This window comes from Juglans microcarpa x Juglans regia, chromosome 4D (assembly GCF_004785595.1).
Source record: "Juglans microcarpa x Juglans regia isolate MS1-56 chromosome 4D, Jm3101_v1.0, whole genome shotgun sequence".
In the NCBI taxonomy this organism is placed as follows: domain Eukaryota; kingdom Viridiplantae; phylum Streptophyta; class Magnoliopsida; order Fagales; family Juglandaceae; genus Juglans; species Juglans microcarpa x Juglans regia.
In genome coordinates, this window is record NC_054600.1 from 23,658,059 (window position 1) to 23,679,708 (window position 21,650).

At 33.2% G+C, this 21,650-nt stretch overlaps 3 protein-coding genes across 6 annotated transcripts; 1 reads left to right on the forward strand and 2 right to left on the reverse strand.

Moving 5' to 3' along the window:
- The first annotated feature begins 1,536 nt into the window (after positions 1 to 1,536).
- On the forward strand, positions 1,537 to 3,083 carry LOC121260424 (ethylene-responsive transcription factor 1-like). Its single transcript, XM_041162287.1, has 2 exons — positions 1,537 to 1,953; positions 2,078 to 3,083. The coding sequence occupies exons 1-2, from the start codon at positions 1,782 to 1,784 to the stop codon at positions 2,866 to 2,868; spliced, it is 963 nt and encodes a 320-aa protein (XP_041018221.1). The 5' UTR covers positions 1,537 to 1,781; the 3' UTR covers positions 2,869 to 3,083.
- A 7,266-nt stretch (positions 3,084 to 10,349) lies between these two features.
- On the reverse strand, positions 10,350 to 13,156 carry LOC121260425 (60S ribosomal protein L19-3). Its single transcript, XM_041162288.1, has 5 exons — positions 12,954 to 13,156; positions 11,918 to 12,040; positions 11,009 to 11,322; positions 10,644 to 10,711; positions 10,350 to 10,556 (listed from the first exon to the last, which is right to left on the reverse strand). The coding sequence occupies exons 1-5, from the start codon at positions 13,063 to 13,065 to the stop codon at positions 10,532 to 10,534; spliced, it is 642 nt and encodes a 213-aa protein (XP_041018222.1). The 5' UTR covers positions 13,066 to 13,156; the 3' UTR covers positions 10,350 to 10,531.
- Positions 13,157 to 13,846: 690 nt separating this feature from the next.
- On the reverse strand, positions 13,847 to 18,705 carry LOC121260426 (probable ethylene response sensor 1). 4 transcript variants are annotated; one of them, XM_041162290.1, is made up of 7 exons: positions 18,514 to 18,701; positions 17,279 to 17,409; positions 15,969 to 16,898; positions 15,454 to 15,822; positions 15,078 to 15,344; positions 14,625 to 14,752; positions 13,847 to 14,323 (listed from the first exon to the last, which is right to left on the reverse strand). In XM_041162290.1, exons 3-7 carry the CDS (start codon positions 16,872 to 16,874, stop codon positions 14,083 to 14,085), a joined length of 1,911 nt encoding a protein of 636 aa, XP_041018224.1. In that variant the 5' UTR covers positions 16,875 to 16,898; positions 17,279 to 17,409; positions 18,514 to 18,701; the 3' UTR covers positions 13,847 to 14,082. The 4 variants fall into 4 exon arrangements, 3 of the variants coding, with proteins under 3 accessions (XP_041018224.1, XP_041018223.1, XP_041018225.1); XM_041162289.1 differs by having other exon boundaries at positions 18,486 to 18,701; XM_041162291.1 differs by lacking the exon at positions 17,279 to 17,409 and having other exon boundaries at positions 18,486 to 18,701.
- Between the last annotated feature and the right edge of the window lie 2,945 nt (positions 18,706 to 21,650).

The following is a 21,650-nucleotide window of genomic DNA, read 5'->3' on the forward strand; positions in this document are numbered from 1 at the left end:
TGAGTGGGTCAAGTGCCGTCTGACTTCCTCTCTAGAAAGTCAATTAAAATGGATCCATAATGCCCACGAGTTGGACATTCGATGAGCTAATTGCTGCTTACCACTTTCTTATAATGATCGCTAATCTAAGTAGCTAATATATAAATATATATATATATATATTTATTAATAAATGACACAAATCCATTTGCATTCGTCAATTAATTCTGGCTTTTCATGTTCTGATAATTCATTCAAACAGTTATATTATATAGAAAATTTTATACACCATACTATTATCTCACTTCCATCTCATTAAGTAAGATGTGACATATTTATACTATTAAATGATTATTTATTTCATACTTTTTTATTATCTAATAGTGATAAATATATTACATACTACTTACTGTGATAAAAGTATAATAGTAATATGATGCATGGCATTACTCATATCATGTATGCCATGTCTCTCGTCCAATCTGAACTTTGAAATTTGATTAAAAAATAGATATATATTAGGGATCCAAATTTTTTTGTTGGGTACAATTTATGAATCCCCCCCCCATCAGCCCATATATTAGATGATGTCCCTAAATCTTCTCACCGCATACAAATGCTCTTTACTAGACTTGCCAATATATTGCCAAGCCAATCGAATTAAAAGGGGCGGAGGAGAATATATGACTTATTATTCTTAAACTTAACTGCCACGAGATGCGGAAAGAAAATGCAATCAAATTTGAAATTAAATTAATAAGAAACTTTAAGACTAACAACCTTTGATGCGATGATAAGGCCTGGTTTGGATACAAAAGTCGTCTCAACATATCTTAATTCATCTCATGTAATTATTATAAATTTTCATATAAAATATAATCAACATTTAACTTTTTTAAATCTCAAAAATAATAATAATATTCTAATAATATTTTATTCAACTTTCATTTCATCTCAACTAACTATCCAAACATCCTCTAAATCCTTATTAAAAAGAAATATTTGGTTTATGAAAGAATTTTATTAAATTAAAGCTATAAATTGATATGACTTATCGTGATATATATCATCAAATTAAAAAATTATTTTTAATATAAAATAGATTTAACATATCATATAATTTGTAAACTACAAGTTATAATATATTTAAGGATTATGCTACTATGCCGCCCAATTCTTATCATTGGAGTTGACCGCTTGTTCATTTTGTTTTTTTTTTAATTTTTTTAAATATTTAAAAAAATATACAAATTCACTAATAGTAACATTTATAATAAATAAATAGATAAAATGAATTAGGGGCAAACCTTGGGGCGCACTATCATTTTCCTATATATGAGGAGGGGGAAGTGTAATTTGTTTGATAAATTTTATTTCAACATTTTTTTTACTAGAACAATGTTACTTTTTATTTTTGAAAAAAAGAATAAATTAAAAAAGAGAGACAGAAAAATAAAAATGTGCATCTTGATATGCTTGCCAGGTCAGGCCAGCCACGCAAGAAAGACCGAGATAGCGTAAAAGGAAGGCAGTAAAACTGACCATCCGAGGAAGGTTCCTAAATTTTGCCTACTAAAACAAACAGTGCTGTGCACGATGACCCAACCAGCACTACAAAACCCCTTCTACTGTCTTCGTTTCTTCTCAACCTTTTCTTATCGAGACTCTTCCAACTCTTTTTGACATCATCTTCGTCTACAACAATCCTATCTTTGTTGTCTCCAAAACCATACATCAACCTCATAAAACCCCTACAACAATCTCACTCAGCACGCTAGAAACAAAGTAGTTAGGCGTTAAGAATGTGTGGCGGTGCTATTCTCGCTAATCTCATCCCTCCTCGCCGACATGGCCAACACAACAACATGGCTTCTGATCTGTGGCCCAATGTGAAGCTCAACACCTTCGAGTCGAAGCTGAGCCTATTCGTCCATGATGACTCAGCCCCTCTCAAACGACGCCAGGTCCCTTCAGGTACATACCCTTTACTTTACAGAGGGAGGATTGTTCATTTTATTCCTTTAAAAAAAAAAAAAAAAAAAAGAAAGATGAAGAAGAAGAAAATGGTAGGTTCTGAATGTGAACTATATGCAAGCAGGTGATGTGCATGAAGAAGAGAAGAAACCGGCGAAGAGGCAGAGGAAGAACCTCTACAGAGGGATTCGCCAACGCCCCTGGGGTAAATGGGCAGCCGAGATCCGCGATCCCAGGAAAGGGGTTCGTGTCTGGCTCGGCACCTTCAACACCGCCGAAGAAGCGGCCCGAGCCTACGACCGAGAGGCCCGGAAGATACGTGGAAAGAAAGCCAAAGTCAATTTCCCCAACGAAGACAAAGTCGATGGCTGCTACTTCACCACCGCTTCCCAAAATCACCACAACCCGCCCTTTCTGCAGAGCATCCCCAGTTTTCCTCGTCAACAGCCCCAGAATAACACTGATCTGAACAATAGCTATTCAAAAGGTTCGGACTTTGTGTTCGATTATGATCTGAACCAGATTGAAGGATTGGGTTATGATGGATTTGAGGCTATTGGAGAAGCGAACGCTGACCCAATCGTTGGTTCCGGGGATGAGAGCTTTGGGTCGGGGTCAGGGTCAGAGGAGGCTTATACATCAACCGCGTTGCTTTGCGCTAACGATCTGGAGGTGAAGGCTAAAGAGGAAGAGAAAGTGGTTGAAAAACCGGAGGAGGAAGAGAACGAGGTGCAGAAGCTGTCAGAGGAGCTAATGGCGTACGAGAACTTCATGAAGTTCTATCAGATACAGTACTATGACGGTCAGTCGGTACCACCAGCGCCCAATACTGCTCAGGAAAGCGTCGTGGCTGATCTCTGGAGCTTCGATGACGAGGAGATCCTCTCTGCCTCTGAGACTTCTTTGGCTCTGTAACAGCGTCATTTGCAATTGAAGTGATGAATGATGATACCTTTGCTTTTCCAAATATTTTTTAACGTACTGTAAATATGTTGGAATTTGTTGGTTTTGTTCATTGGTTCCTTAGTATCAGTTTCTAAGTTTTGCAGTCAAATAGGATACTGAGAACTCGATCTTGTCGTGAAATTGTCTTTTCTACTTGTCTAATAAAAATTGTGCTTTAATTTTAAGATTGCATTCATGGATTGATTCTGTACGATGATGCACCTTACTCCTTTGAATCAGGTGGAGATCGCACTTTCCACCATTTTTCTGCAAAATGAAAAGAGGCAGCCAGGTGCTACAAGAAATTAGAAAAGACCCAAAAAGAAACAAAATAATATTCAAACGATAAACGTGCTTCCTGCAAATGGGTTTATAAACAACACATAGTTCATATATTTAGAACTAAGTTCACATATATTAGTCTGTTTTTGCCCTTTTTTTGCTTCATATTTCAAAACACGAACAATTGTTCTTGCTTATCTCAAGGAGTATTGACATTAGGCCACAGGTGATTCCCAACCGGATTGTAGACAAAGCAGATAATGTACAAGGGAAAAAAGCTTCAAACTGGATTAGGTGTCGTTTGAGATTTTACACTCTCCAACAAAATTTAGACAAGGAGATTTATATGTGTTATGGTGGGTGTGAGTTGAGGTTGTCTTTCTTTCTATTTCAGTTTTCTCTGTCTCCCCCGAGCTCTCCCCTCTTCTCTCCCATTTCCCTCTTCCTTTTTTCTCTTTTCTCCCTCTCACTCTTCTCTCCCTTTCAGATATAAAATTTATATTTTTATATTTGAGAAGAGAAAGGAAAAAGTAAGTAGTAGGATGTCGTGCTTCGAATTTGGACATGGAATAATACGCAAAAAAATATTTCTTCAATTGTTACAGTAATATATTAATGCCCAGAAACATTTTCATGTTTTTTCAAAAAAATGTTTCTTCAATTTTTGTGCTTAACAGAGAACTAGAATTTGTACTTTATTTTCTTTTGGGCTTGAGAGAGAGAGCGGGGTGTTGAGATACCCACCTTCAAAGGGGAGAGAGAGAGAGAGTGGTTGGTAGGAGAGAGAGAGAGGGAGAGAGAGGGCAGAAAAGGGATCTGGGAAGAAGTTGATTTTGTGAGAAATAGCTTACATACAATTCTATTACTCATTTTGCTAGAATCTCTACGCGTCATGTGTCTATTAGTGGGTGTAAAACAAAAATTCTCACTCATCCCGTTCATAGCTCCTCCCTATGTACAAGAGAGAGAGGGAGAGTTATGGATTCTGTCAAATTCACACAATAAATATATTTTATAATTACGTCGAATTTTATGGGTATCAAATGCTGGGTGTGGATCACAACGTTAATTAGAATGAAACACACGTATCTCTATCTATCCATCCAAACAGGAAACCACAACACAAGCAATCTGAATCCTTTGGAAACTTTGATTTGGATACCAAAGTGGGAGGGCCCCAGAGTTTTAGTTGGCTTTACAATTCAACATGGGTGTGGGTATCAAGCAAAAAGAAAAAACCAGGTTCGACTTGGAAGTTGTGTCTCAAAGTGGTTGGTGGAGTTGGAAGAATTGAATTCCTTTCAGCGGTAAGCGCTGCCGGTTTCAGAATCTCATTTTCCTCGGTGGGCGCCTGCGGATTCTAAAGTCTCTATAAACTTGTACGATTCTTAGCGTTTTGTTGTTCTTGGGGGTTGCCTTGTCGTATTCATTGTACGATGTACTACCACCGATGCTTAGCCGCAAAATTGAATTCGCAGTGGATGTACGTGGACCGATTCTTTCTTTTCCTTTTTTTATAATTTGAGACTTTTCGAATTCTAATTATTTTACGAGTTATTCTCTAAAACCTTACAACTAATATTAAAATTTATTTTTAATGGATCCGCTTGATTTTATTAATTATTTGAAAATAAATTATAAAATAATTATAAAAGAGTTGTAAGTTTATAACTATTCTTATTATATTGTTAAGTTGACTGATAAAGTATATTATTTACGTCACTTAAATGGTAAAATTTAATTTATATAATTTAAATTTTAAAATTTATCTTCTAAATTAAATTATATTATGTAAATATTTTTATTAAGTGTATTATCTACACTAACTTATAAATAGAAAGTTTCTCATATCCAATTATCTAAACTAAAACCGAAAATACCACTCTTCATTCTTAATTTAATCTTTAGCCACTCCCGACATAATTTAAATAATTTATATTTTAATAGTTTTTTTTTTAAGAAGATGATTATATTTAAATAGTTGATAAGAAGAAAGTCATTCAGATTGTATTATATCAACTATACGATTGAGGATGAAAAATTTAGAATAAAAAATAATATTAATCACACGCTATACAATATATATATATATATATATATATATTATCTATATTGAAGTGTATTATTTATCAACTCTTGAATTTATATATACTTTTTTTTAAATAATTATCTAATTCTCGATAAACAATGGTACATAATACAGTACGACGAAAGAAGAACTAAAATATATAGAATATATGATACCGTGTCAGTTCAAGAAGACTTTAATTAGTCAAAGCCTTGAATTAGTTGTTGAAAAACGTTTATTGCACCGCATCAAAACGGGATTGACGTGAAATACTTGATGAGAGAAAGATTAAACTGAAGAAAACGAGATTGACTTGATGAAACTGATAAGAGTGAAAGATCGAATTGATGAGAGAGAACTGATAGAAGAGAGAGACGGCCCGAGAAGTGAGAGATAGAGAGAGTTGATGAGAGAGAGCATTGATGAGGGCGAAAGTGTTCGTTTAGAAAAAGAGTAAACAATTCATTTTAAATCTGACGTGGTATGGACGACTGCACGCCGATTATATCTAACGACTATATATAAAAGATCTCTTAGTTGTTTGAGCAGGCAAGAGCTTCCTCTCTCTTTCTTGCAATTTTTAGTCACAAATATATAATATAAAAATAATTTTATAAACTGAAGTGATTTTATATGATTCGTCAAATTATAAAATTATTTTGTATAATTACTTTTATATAATATTTTATGACCATAACAGTACTCGCCTTTGAATGATGCTCCACCCAACACTCTAGTACATGGGAAGCTTGGCTGGCTCGCTTCATACTACTCAATTTGAATGTTGAACTGAGTTGAGTTGAGTTGAATTTAGATGATAAAATATTATTTTTTAATATTATTATTATTTTAAGATTTGAAAAAGTTAAATTATTTATTATATTTTATGTTAAAATTTAAAAAAATTATAATGATGAGTTGAAATGAATTGAGAAAAATTTAACTTCGAAACAAAGCCTTAGGGTGTGTGTGGATGTTGAAGTGAGTTGAGTTGAGTTGAGTTGTGATGATAAAATATTGTTAGAATATTATTTTTTAATATTATTATTATTTTGAAATTTAAAAAAGTTGAATTATTTATTATATTTTATATTGAAATTTGAAAAAGTTATAATGATGAGTTGAGATAAGTTGAGGTGAGTTTGGTAACCAAACGCATCCTTAATCTTTTTAGGGTCAAATATGCACCAGTCTTCTGCTAAATAACAAAAGGCCTATCCATAGTACTATAAAAAAAAGATTAGGACAAAAAAAGGTTTTTCTTTTCAGATATTATAACACAGTATTTTTATATATACATAAAACTTTAACTCGATACAATTTATTGCTTTATATATTCTGAAGCCTTGGGTTGAGTTTTTTTCTCTTCATAGAAAGGTAGCTTAACAATGGTAGTCTGTTGAGCACTGGCATTAGTTTTTTTATATACATTTTTAAAATTATATTTTTTAAAGATTAATTTTACATATAAAAAAAAACTCTCACATTATATTATACATCTTTGAACCAAATAATAATAAAATATATATTTTTTATTTATATTTTACAATTAGCAATATGGACTAAAAATACCAATTTTATATATATATCTAAATATTTACAAATTTCATATATCAAAATGACTAATTTTATCAATAAATATTAATATATACTAAAAAAACATTTTATATCATTAACTTAATACAAATTTCATATATCAAAATTATCTTAATACAAATTTCACAAAGTTGATTTTATTGGATAGGAGAGAGAAAAAATAATAAAATAATATTTGGAGAGTGAATAGTATTTCTTCAAATTTGAAAAAATATTATTCATAACTATGCAAAATTTTAAAGATGCATAATTTAATGTAGACCAATTTAAAAAAATATTATGCAAATATAAAGATAAATATGAAGATGTATAAGTCATTATCAATACTTTTATACGAGAAAAAATTCTTTCCTCATCCTAATGCCGTTATTTATTTATTTATAAATAATTCAAAAATTTTGAATTCTAGCTTTACGTACAAAACAGCCAATTTCTCTATACGAGGAGATATAAAAATATAGAATAGTAATATTGTTAACGTCGTGTTTTGTGGGACTGGATAAATCCACACTTTCAGTGTCGCGATGTGAATTATTTGTAGCTTCTGGCAGTATTCCGATGCGGCTGTACAGTGACGTTTTGTATGTCGATGACATGGAATAGAAAATAAATGTTATGAAAGTAAAAATAGATAACACTAAGATTTACGTGGTTCGGCAATATGCCTACGTCCACGAAGTTTAAGGAAGAAAATCTCTAATATAATATATCAGTTTATAATCACTCATAGATTCTCATATCTCACTGTATAAAGAAGGTTGAAACTCTTCTTGTTGAGGGCAATGTCGTCCTTGAAGAGTTGCTTGAAGAAGAAGATCTTATTAAAAGAGAGCTCGGTCCCTCCCCGAAGTAAAAGTTGTTCATTAGTCTATTTATTTTAATCTGGCCGTGTGCTTTATATATGTACCCATCTGTTGCGTGTGTCAACTTCCTTCTTTGGCCTGCTTTCTTTCTGGCATGCTCTGAAACTCCATGTCATGATATGACTTCTCTCATTGATGTGTCTGACTTGTTCTCCTTGATCCCTCCTGACATTTTCAGTCTTTATATCTCTTTTATCCCCCTCTTTTATCCATATTAAGATCTTGATAGGTTGGACCAATTTATGGGCTAGTATATTTTTCCCCTCTACAAATACATTCTACACTATTATCTCATTGTATAATAGGTGGTAATTTCATAATCATTTTAACTTCTTTTAAAGAAAAACTCAACTTCTATTGGTAATATTGAATAAAAGTGAGATGAAAATATCACGTATATAATATTTCGAAAAAATAACATACACCTATGAGAGGACTGGAAGTTGGAACAATTAGCTTTACAAACTTTAAAACAAATCCCTCGCATTGTAAGGGGGGAATTTAAAAATAAAAAATTAAATAAAGTTATAAAACTACCAACATAATAAAAATAAAAGCGCATATTTTAATTTTTTAAAGAGAAATAATATTTACAATTTTACGTTGTGTAAGTCTTGTACATTCATTTTGAAAAAATAGATAAATATGAAATCTACGTGAAAATTTTAATTTTTTTAATAGTGGATCTATTTTTTTTAAATAGAATGTATGAAACTTACATATACTAGGACTGTATTTAATATTTTTTTTTAATATTTAATATTATTTATGATGATGTGGCATGCTGATTGTGTATTTTCAAAAACTCTTAAATGCTAAATTACATATTATGACAAATGTCATCTTTTTCCATCCGCTTTTCTATGTCATATTGATTATATAATTGACACGTCAACTTTTTTCATGAGAAGACTAATGGAGTTGATGAAGTAGGAGTTGACATTTTCTATTGATATACCTATCATTTTTTTACAACTCATTTTACAATCAATTAAGGTTAGAGTAAGAAGAGGATGTTACAATCAATTAATGTTATTGTATCATTTCATTTAAAATAATCTCAATTTTACACTACATTATTTTAAATAAATTTTAAAATAGTTGTTATTATTTTTCATTTAAAAAAAAAAAAACTGCATTATTTTCAACTCCAACTGAATATATCTATCATACATCAGTATTGTATCCTAACCCTAATTCTATTTATATGATATAACAAAAATACTATGTTGCATTATTCATGTGAGAGAGGGGTGTCCGCGTGGAGCCTGTGAGACTCTATCAGGTCTTATAATATAATTGGTTGACTCCCTTAGTTTGGTTCAATCCCTTAAGGTTAGAGTGAGAAGAGGATGAAGAAACCAACGATCAAGATTCGTCTCGCAGAACACTCAAGCAATATTAACACTTTCTTATAATTAACAAGAATCTCATTTCGTAGTGCATAGCATAATGTAGGGGTGGCAATATATCATATAACTCATGAATTTATCACGAGCACGACACGAAATTATTGAATTTGAGTTTGATATTAACATGTTTATGTCAAAATAGGTTGATCCGTTAAGACACGATTTATAAACAGGTCAACCTGCTTAACACAAAATCAACTCATTTTGACCTGTTAATTTATTTCAAAATTAAAATTTTATTATTGTTAAAATGTAATATTGATATTTTTCAGTATGCTTATATTTTTATTATTGAGATTGTAATTTTAAATCTATGCTCATATTTGTTATTGTATGGTTTGTAATATTAATTTTATTATATGTTAAAATTTAAAAAATATTGATATATATTTTTTAAAAATATTGCGGTTATTAATAATTATAGATTTTAACTTTTATGTGAAATTATGTTAATAAAGTAAAATAAATTATGTGTTTTAATTCAACCTATTTACATGAAACAAACGAATTTAAATTCGTGTTGCGTTAACATATTTCTAATTAATTATTATATAAATTAAAACAAGTGACACGACCCGATCCATTATCTCAATGAATTGAATTAAGATCTGAAAATTTGACACGTTTAATTTAACAGATTAAATTCAGATTAATCCATATAATAAATATTTATGACTTGACACGATACAAACACCACCGAAGATACGATTTGCTACCCCCAAAATAAGTCGCAGTCCAAGTACACAGAATATGCACGGTAAAGACGTGTATCTATCAAGTGAAATCCATAAGGCTAGTGAAGACGACCTTCTTGAGCATATCATGCTTATATTACTCATTTTCTTCACGGCACAAACCATTTTCCATATTGCTGCAATTTGTAGGCTAAAAACGAAAATTCTGATCATTAGCAATGCATACATGGATCTAATTACAAAATATGTGCAACAACCATGTGAATGAAATCTGACCATTTTGTGGTGCATGGGTGTGCTATCTTCTTGGATTCAGATGATGAAGTTCGATTCCACTTCAATTCCGAAATGAAACCGAACTAGCGAAAACTAAATATTGAGTCTAAAAATGCACCAACTCCAATAGGAGCCCGAAATTGAAACCCACACCTAATTAAGGAAATGCAAATTTGTTGGACATTTGTCCGTGTACTAAGAAAACAACATGGAGGCCTCTCAAACTAACTCAAATTCAAACCGTAAGAACCAATCGGCATAATAAAGTAAGCATTAATTAAACTAAGTACCAAAGCATCAAGTCTCCTTGTATCTAGGATATAAACTAAGTTCCAAAACAAACAAATAGCAAACAGACTCGTCAAAACTACTCTAGACCGGTAAGCGAGGACACATGGGCCATCGAGTGTCATACATCCTTCGGTGCTCTTCATTTCGGTCTCACTTCTTGGATTTCTTAGTTGTCCTGCGTGTGAAATAAATTTACTTATTTAGTTGAAAATAACAGACGTGCTAAATTCAAATGGGCGTGTAACAGAAATTTATCACTTACTGAGTAGGTTGAGAAGCAGTGACAGGCGTAGAAGCTGGTGGAGCCGCAGCAGGTTTTTCTCCCGGTCCCTACAAATTTGGCCAATAAAACGCAAAAGGTCAAAACCAAATGTAAAATAGCTACCAAATATCGGTTAAACACAAACTGACTGAATTCCACCAATTTACAACTGAAGATCTTTTTCAAGTTAAAAAAAATAGCACCAGTGACCATCATTCTTTTAACAAGAGCCAGGTGATCAAGTTTGCACATGACACAAGGCTTAATGCAAACCAGTGCATAAATTGTATGTAACACAATCTAAAATTCATGCATCCAAATAAGCATTTGCACTGTAATATACAATATAATACTGAAAGCCTAACCTGGGCCAATCGCTCCTCCCTTCTAGCAAATTTTCTCTCCCTGCTGGCCTTGTTCTTTGCCCGCTTTGCCTCAAATTGATCAGACAAAGTCTTCTCTCTCGCCTTCTCAGCCTTGGACTTGTGAATGCTCTCCATCAGGACACGCTTGTTCTTGAAAACATTACCCTTCACCTTCATGTACATGTCATGGTACATGTGCTTGTCAATCTTCTTCGATTCCCTGTACTTTCGGAGTAAGCGCCTGAGCACACGCATTCTCCTCATCCATAGCACTTTGGTGGGCAACCTTGCCTCCCTCGTACCCTTACGCTTACCTGAAAGAAATTTAAACTAAAACTCAGTATTACAAAATTTCCACTAGCTTCAGCTCTTACAACTGCAACTAAACACCAAACTATTTTCTGATCATGGTGTTCCCCCCACATCACTTCTAGAGTTTTGGTTAGGCCAATACAGCAATGAAGATCTTTCACTGATGGACCTCCACAAATGATTGGCACATAGATGACTTATTGGCTAACTGTGTTCATAGATGTGCATGTTCAGTGAGGTCGTGCAAATAACAAGTGTCAATGTCTTCAACACATAACAAGAGTATACTTAGGCCTCGTTTGTTTTCAAGAAAGTTCTCAACTCATCTAATTATTACAACTTTTTCAAATTTCCATACAAAATAAAATAAACAATTCAACTTTTTCAAATCCCAAAACAAAAATATTATTAAAAAAATATATTCTAACAATATTTTATTCAACTTTTTAACTTTAATCTCAACTCAACTCAACTCATCTCATCTACGAAAACAAACGAGACCTTATTCACAACACTCGACACGAGATATAAATCCCAAATTCAGAATTCATTTAGTTTGAATCCAAATTTCTACATTTCTCATGGGTTGAAGATTACCATATCCAGAATGGCGTCCCTTCCTCTTAGCCACCTTCATGCGGCGAGCCCGAGAACGTGAGTGAATCTTGGTTGGCTTTCTGATGATGAAACCATCCTTTACCAGCTTTCTTATATTTTGGCCTGCACCGGAATCCACAAACAAAAATAATGAAACACAAAAAAAGCCCATAAAATTTTTTACATAGATTATGTATCGATAATGTTCAACAATATTATTCAAGCACTTCAAGGTCTTCATAAATAATAGTCTAGCTAGCACATACAAAAATAATCCCGTATACAATACTAAAATTATTCACAAATTCCATTGGGTTAAAACATTAGGAGGCACTAATTACCAACAACGCATATCATGTAAATAAAAAGATTCTACTAAACCCAATAAAGGAGAAAACCTTTTTTTTTTTTTTTGATAAGGACAATAAAGGAGAAAACGTACAGTCAAGCAAACATAACAATTTGTGTGAGTATAACAAAGCGGCTTCGGTCAGAATTTGAAAATTTTCACTCATTTTCTGTACAAACGAAAGAATAGTTCCGATTAACCAGCACACAGTGATGCCAAAAAGATACCTCGAGTGACAACTTAAAACATAAAAGCGTGGCAGAACGGTGGACCGCGAAATTAATATAACTTGAAACCAATTAATCCAATCAGACAACGCATTTTCCAGCTCCAATATCGACTAAATAATCCCAAATGGGCCAAATCATACAAAACCCTAACAGTGTAGAATTAAAACCCCCCGACCCCCACAAACAAAGATCCAACGCCCGTTTGGCTGCTGAGAAAGAACGAAAAAAAAGATAAAATTTACATTAGCGACTAGCAAAGCCATAGGTGGAAACACGCCCAGAAAACCTTCCATCTATTTCCTTTTCCCACCAAAGAAAGTTTGAGGAGGTAAACATCATCAAACCCGATGACGTATCGCACAACAAAAACATATCTTAACCCCCTAATAAAAAACAAAAAATTAAAAACTGGAGAGAGACAGAGAGAGGGGCAAATAGAGGGAGAACAAGAGCGTACGAGAGTTGGCCATGGAGATTTCATTGACTTCATTTGGGTCGATCCAGACCTTGCCTCGACCGCACTTGAGAACACTCGCTGCGAGACGTTTCTGGAGCTTCAGCGAAACCATCTCTCAATCACTCGCTCGCTGTCTCACTCTCTTTCTCGCTTTCTATGGTAGCTGCTATAGCAGAGAGGATTAGAGTTCGTGAAAGCTGAGGTTTATATATGGCCACAGAAATGCGATTCATTTCTCCCTTAGGGTTTGGGGAGGGGTTCGGCATTTTGGGCCGTTTTGGGCTCGACGTAAAAGGTGCAAATGCTTACACGTGTCATTTTTTTCTATTAATGGGCCTCTTGCAATATATTTGGGCTTCACCCTAAACGTTTTCATTTGGGTTTTTAATTAAAAAGAAATACTTACTGATACTTTGCTACTGGGAAAAGGATAAAGATGAACACTTTTTTATAACATTTTTATAGCTCTATTTTTATTGAAAATACCATCCATTTATTATAGAATTACAAAAATAATTGTATCCCTTTCATTAGATTCGTTACTTTGTTCCCCAATGTATTGATTTTTCCAACATTTTTTGTTAATATATATATATATTTTAATTTCCTTAGTTTATGATGAGTTATAGACTACATGAAACCCAGTTAAGACCACCACCACTGATATGGCAGACATTGACATCCGACATAACGTTGCTCATGCCATGTCAAAAGCGTTGTACATATTATGAGTGAAAGTTTCCGAGTTACAATTGCGTATATCACGCTTTCGTCACCTCCTATCATTGTTTCACCATCGTCGAGGTTCATGAATCAAAATCAATGTACCGTCTTGTTTTTTATGTTGGACATGAATTATAAGCAGGTTATGGTGTTATATATCGCACATCATGGCTCAAAAATATACCGCCATTGGAATAATCTTTTGGCAAACTTACATCTACGCCATTCCATGCGGTTTCCATCAGCACCATTATTCTGGGCCTCGATCAATGTTAGCCTCGCATTACACAGCCTACTTGGGAGGAGTTGAGAGGAGGGAGAAAGGGCGGGCCGGGGAAGGAGGGGGGGGGTGGCTAGGCATATTTAGCAAGTCATTTGATGCAACAAAATCTGCATGCATTAGCATTTATAGACTTCTTTGGTACCGGCAACTTGAAGAAGCAACATCATCAATATCTCTAAACACAGCTTTATGTCCAGGAAGATCTCCACTGCCCTTACGAGCTCGACCCCTGGGTGCAACCGGGTGCATGGTTGAATCACTTGGGTTGTCACAAATCCCAAGTTTTACAATGAATGCAGCAGTGCTCCCTTTATCAAGGCCCTCGCTCTCTAACCAAATCAGTCCTCCCATGAGATTTACGAACCTGATTCAATTGTTTGAAAAGCAAGGCATTTGATCAGAATTTGGAAAGGGAAAGTTAAAAGCAAACAATGAATAAACTAGGGACAAGACAGCCACTGGATTGCAATCCTATTTGATTGTTCCCACGCTGGGGCAATTGCTAGTTAGTCAAAAGTCAAAACCTTCCACAAGATGATATTGGGAAGGAACTATCTCTAAAACACTTTGCATACTCGCATGAACGGTCAAAAATATTATCAGGTGGAAAAACCAGTTATCCGTGCAAGTATTCACATGTAAGGTCTAAGATCGTGGACTCTTACCGTTTACAAATGGCGAGTCCAAGTCCTGCAACACCATTCTTTCGACTGGATCCACTTTGTGACTGAGCAAATTTGGTAAAAATATGTGGAATGTCCTGTGGAAGAATGCCACAGCCAGAATCCTTGACCTGCAGAAACAGGGATGTTACAGTTGAAAACAAGTGAGAATTGAGATGGCATGCAGTAACCATACAAGAAAAATAAAGGCCAGATAATTCATTTAGCTTATATCCAGGCATCTAGCCATAGATGCTGAGATGAGACATCTTATATGACGATCATTAAAGTAAAGCACCAGATCACAAGAGATAATAAATGCAAGGATACCCAGTAATCACCACCAAAACTTACATGTCATAACATAACAAGAATTGCCTTAAGCCTCAAAAGAAAAATTGCAAGACCTGTGAAGAAAAATAAACCGAATGAAAGTAAAATCCACTATTTATCAACCTGTACTACTAGGTAGAAGCAACCATCACTTGACGCTGGATGAAACTCAGAGGGTCGCCAATCTCTTAGAGACTCTGGTTTTGCAACAGATGCTATAATTGAAATGTATCCCTCCTTTGTGAACTTCACAGCGTTACTCGCAACATTTAAAATAGTTTGCATAAGCCGTTTCTCGTCACCAACAGCACATACAGGTAGATCCGGTGCCAGAAGCAAAGTCGTGGATAACTTCTTCACGCATGCAATAGGTTTTATCAAATTCATGACCTGCAAATTTGGGACAGATAACATTACCAAGATGCCTGTATGTTAAGCTGTAGCAAATCAAGATTATTTTCAATTCCATTAACAAATATTGAACTGCTGGGATACTCACCTCTCTGAAAACCCCATGAAGGTTGAATTTCCCAGTTTCTAATTCTAGGCTTCCATCTTCAAGTCTAGAAAGATCTAGAACATCATTAATAAGGGTTGCCAAAAGGTTACTACTCTTTAGTACTGTCTCTATCATAACCCTTCGTTCTGGAGTTAGCTCAGTCTCTAAAAGAAGTGAAGATAATGCAATCATTGCATGCATTGGTGTCCTCATTTCATGGTTCATGACAGCAAGGAAATCAAGGCGAGCATGGATAGCCATCTCTGCCTCACGTCGAGCTAAATCCAGAGCAACATTCTGCTCCATGAGCTGATCACGGGCACGCAAAGACTCTTCCAGAATTGCAGCATGTGAAAGAGCAACAGCTACCTGTAGGAGTGTCAAAGGATAAACTCAGAATCAAAAAAACTAAAGAGGTAGGAAATATAGAAGAAAACAATTATGATACATATTACGTGTGGCACAGAAATGAGAGATAGCAAATAAGTCAAATAGAACATAGTAATGAAAAAAACCTGGTCTGCAACAACATCAACAAGTTCCAATTCATGGTCTCGCCATTTCCTGACACCATCTGTAGGTAGAATCAAAACCATGATTGCGTAGCTTTTTGTGGAGAGATCAGGCCAATCATTAATCTGGAAATTTGAGAGATGTAAAAGAGGAACACGCACAGCAACAACCTCAGGTGGAACATGTCTTCCCACAAGAGGTCTGATCCTGGCCAGTGGGCATGTGTATGGTATGCGCATTGCTCGAGGACTATTGAAAACTTCATTGACTATAGTATTGTTTAGTGGCACAGTAGACCCAACTTGTGTTTGGTAATTTAGGGTGTCCGAAAGTTGCAGATTCATACCACTTCGTGATGGCCTCCATAGCGCACATTCCTCAAGGCCTAAAGTCCTACCCAACTCAACAAGTGTGGTTTTCAATATAGTATCTCTGTCAAGTGTGTTTCTAATTTCGTGAGTCAACATCCTAACATGCCTTCCAGTTTCTTCTTGTGTAAGAATAAGCCCCATCTCCCTGTCAAGCTCTTCAGCCTTGTTCTTTAGAAATAGTTCCCGAGTTTTGACACTTAACAGATCAGGTATGATGTGAACAAGCATTAATGCAGTTGCACATGATACAATAGCACAAGCAACCTTTGCAACCGTCATGACAACAGCAACAACTTTAGAGTGCACAGAGAACGTCCACAAGTTTATAAAGTGGGTAGCTCCACAAAGAACAATAAAAGCACCAAACTGCATGAGCACCCATCTATATGGGAAGAACGCAGATTTTTGAACAAAATATATAAGCTCCAAAGGTATGGAGAAATACGCAAGGGCAATTAATACATCTGAGATATACTGATATTTCACTAGAAGCTCATCATGGGGCCATTGTGAGTCGATGCAATCACAGGAATCCATTACCCAATAACTCTCTTAACAAATCTGAGAATAAAAATAATCATATCGTAATGTTAAACCATTAAACAATATGAGTTCAAATAAAATAAATGACAGCTGTTTTTTTTTTTTTTTGAATAAAATGAAATGTTTTTATAATAACAGCTAACAACAATAATTCCACCTATACGTATGAAAAAAAAATCCACCAAACAAGGTACTACATATTGATGGCTTTTTGTAACAGATAGAAATTCAATCACAAGATTTTCTTTCTTCAAGATTGTATGAGCAAATTCAACATCATTAACAGGCCGCAAAATAACTTGAAAGCCACCATCTTATTAGTAGAAAACTGCACCGGTAAAACTGCACAAAATGTCTCAACAAAGTGATCCATTTACATTATATGTGGTGATGACTGCTTCCAAGTTGAACAACAAACTCAAGCCTTCAAATCCTGTGTTGTCACAGAATTGACCATTCAATTGCCATGGTATTTCCAAAGGCACCTTTACTAAACAATTAACACATCCTTTCGTTCTTTGTGGAGAACCTATTGCCAGCAGAAAGATTCAATGAAGCAGCTCACAATTTTCTTATTCTCCATATCATCTCCAATAACGAATGCAGATGATCAAACGTTCTATCTACCAATATATTGTACAGCACTAGTGTTCAAAAGGTGATGATGCGTAATCACTCTATTAAACATCTGATAATTTGAACCACTCAGAGGACTTCATTTGTTTCGACAGGAGACAGTTTAACGAAAGTGATACAGAGAACAAATTATTCCCGAAAAATAATCATAACAGTTCTGGGCAATTTTTATCATGACACCTCGTTTACGCTCAGATTAAATATTTAATTTTACGCAAATTTTAAATAATAATGAAGATTTTTTTTTGTAGTAACATTATCCATCAAACCAAACAGAGCCTAAATAACAAAAAAGCGACTCACCACTTTTCCTTTAAAGATATAATTAAACCAAATTTCCAAAACCAAAGATACAAGTAGCTTAATAATGATGCTCAACAAATGAGCCTTAGGCCTTGTTTATATAACAAGGTATTCTCATATATTCTCTTCTTAAACATCACACAAATATAAAATACTTTTCAATTTCAAATATTCAACTTTTTCAAATCATTATCTTAACATTATCCAAACACAAAACTCAATACAACTTTTCTCAAAACTTTCAAACAAAACATAAAAAACAATATAATTTTTTTCAATTTCAAAACAAAAATAATATTAAAAAATTATAACAAGATTTTAAATTTATAATTTTTTTATTTAATTTTTTTTCCTCTCATTTTTCAATACCCAATAAAATATCATAACTCAAATAATTTTACTATTATTCATATATATTTTAAGATATTCTAAACGTCCAAATGAGCCCGAGAAACCCACAATGTTTTTTCTGTTCTAAACAAAATACCAAAGCTCAGCAGCTTTTCTTTTCCTTTTTCATCTAATATAGTTGTCCAAAAACTTCAAATATAAATGAAATAGAAATCGAACATATATCTAAAGATGGGCTGTAATCATTTGCAGAAGAACAAAAATATCAAAAATCAAAAAAAAAAAAAAAAAACACAAGGAGAATATCGCTGTTACCAAGCTCAGGAAGAAAAAGAGGACGGACAGAGATCAGTTGCAGAGCTTTGAGCGTGTGAGCTGAGACTTTCATTAATGTGAAGGGTATCCATTAACCGAGTAGAACTGCTCCATGGAGAGAAGTAGTGGAAGTACGTATATTGAAACAAAAAAGGGTAAAGAGAACGGAGGGAGCTAAAACTAAAAGCATCACGGACAAGGAGACACAAAGGGAGTATCGCACGTGCGTGACTGGCTTTGTAGTCGGAGACGGTTTTTTTGGTGCCTTGGATCCCCCAAATAATCTTAAAATATATTATTTCTCACACGTGTAGTGACAGAATTGGAGGATCTTAGCTCCACAGTTAATGCTTGAAATATTTGTTCTGCCAAACAATAAAAAGCTTAAAAATATGGGTGCTTGCAGCCTTCCACAGAAAATGATAAAATAAAATCGAAAATGATTTATAGATAACATTTTTCACGACATATTTTACGATAACGTGTTAAATAAGAAGTAATTTTATAAATTTTTATTTTATAAAAGTAATATTATTCTATAAAAATATCTTTATCTTACAATATTATTATAAAATATGTTGTAAAAATATATTGTGTATCAACTATCAAATAAAATATGGGTGCTTGCTTCGTTGTTGCAGCAACTACCAAATATATTATTTAAAAAAAAAACTATCGAATATATTCATAATAAAATATTCATATTATAATAAAAATATATTCATAATATTTTAGTCGAGATATATATACACATATATATAGAAACGATAATATGACTTATCTTTTATTATATTTAATTTATTATATAAATTAATTAATATTATTGATTTCTTGTAATTTTATTCTTTGTATATCTTCATTCACTTATAAATAAGAATATATATTATGTATTCAATTACAAATAAAAATAGCAAAGATCTAAACCTCTAATTCTCTCTCTCCTTCTCTCTTCTCCCATCTCTCTTTTTATTTTATTTTTATTTTGTACCCGTTTTAATATGAATCAAAGATAATGCCTTTAGATTATGATATTTAATGATTGTAAGTACTTAAATTTGACACTAATTGAAAGTTGCAAAAATCCAAGAGATAAAAATACAAAAACTAAATAAATCCCCAGGGCCAATATATAAAGAGTAAAAAATCTAAATGGATAATAATAGATTTATTACTCTCTTTTACCATCCTTTTATTATTCTAGTGTAATTAAATTTTTATTTTTTTATTACTTTTTTTAACATCCTTAATTATTAAGAAAAAATTAAAAAAATATATACAAGACTAATAATTATTTTCTTAATTATTAAGTAAAAAATAAATAAATAATAAATAATTAGTAAGAAATAATAAACCATTGTCCAAAATAAATAATAGCCATTTGACAGGATATTCGAAATTCGTATCCATATCTCTTCTCTCTAAAATGGGAAAAGTGGGCATGTACATTGCACTTAGAAGTATGGTGGCAGCACTGCTGACTGACATCTACTGCAACAATGAAACATCAAATCACCTCACCGAAATTAGAGGTAATGAAAGAACTTCAGATGCGACGTATCGTCGAATCCCAAAAGAGAAATTGACTCAAATAAAAATAAAAATGGAAAATACTAGCATTAACCCATTCACATATTTTAATTTTTTTAATAATTAAAAAAATAACTATTAGTAGATTTATTTTTTTAATAGTTAAGAATATTTAAAACATGCTTAAAAGAAAACAATAAAAAAGAAAAAACCTATATGTAATTGTGCGCATATTTGCACTTTAATATACACCCTAACATTATTCAATATAAATATACAGACTACTATTTTATTTCTTTATTTATAAATCATATTAGAATTTTAAAATAATTATCATTTCACGGAGAATATTTCCTTCACGTACTCTTTATTATTTTCTCTAAGTTTTAATTAATATATAGAAATAATCAATTCTTTAAAATTATCTATTTTCAACGGTTATATATAATCTTTCATAACTTCTATATTTAAATATATATATATATATATATATGAAACCTATTTTAGAAACATTAGGAGACAAATTTAACTTTTTATTTTTATTTTTTATCGGTACATAGAAGAAAGTTCTCTATAGGAGTTTTGTACGAATTTTTTTAAAATTCGAAACCTTTAGAGAAACAAATAACATAGAAACCACTAAATTTTAGAAAAGAAAAATCATATTACTCATATGCACAACAAAAATAAAAATTATGAGAAGGTAATATAGCAAGCCGGCTTGGAACATTGCTAGATGCCACTGGGTGCTCTTTTACCAGCAGTTGGACGAGAAGACTGGCATTTTTGGTGCGAGCTTTAGCATCATGAAATGTTCAACCGGCTGTAAAGCGCATAAAGGACATGAAAAGAATCAGAATAAAGTAGCATATACAAAATTACGTTACTCTCCCAACTAAACATATAACTACTGCCGACTTTCTCACTTTTCAGTGAATCTAGAGAGAAACAGGACACTCGAGGATGCTCAGTCTTTGCGGCTTGAAAAGTTTCAAACACGTGGAGAAACTATACATGGGGGGCATGCCTAGTTGTCCATACAAACCCTACAGATGTGTCAAACATCAGATGGTTATTGCAATTCAAACAATGGAAGCAATGCGAAGAGGATGATATCATAACATAAAGAGCCCCACATCAAACAAAGTGGTAAATGTAAAAAACAAATTAGAAACAAACAAAATGAACCAACCAAGGCACTGGTATGACCGTGATGAACCCACTATGATTTGTGAGCTTAAGCAAACAAAGTAGTCAATACAATATAAAATAGGAAGAAAGTGCACTTTCCATCCTGAAACTATCAACGTTTTTGTACTTCACACCCTAAACTATTACTATTTTTTCATTTTGCACCTCCATCCAATTTTGACCATTAAAATGAAAGAACAATGGTGACGTGATACAATCTGAACGGTCTTAAAAGAGGGTACAAATTTCAAATTTGTATAATTTAGGGGTGCAACGTGTCAGTTTTAATAGTTTTGGGTACCAAAAGAAAAAATAGTAATAGTTTGAAGCTGTAAAAGGTAGTTATCCCTATAAAACTTTAACTTTTTTTTTTTTTAAAGGGCCCCGTGAAGGAATTGGAGCTCAGTACCAATATATAGGACATTTATATATATATATATATATATA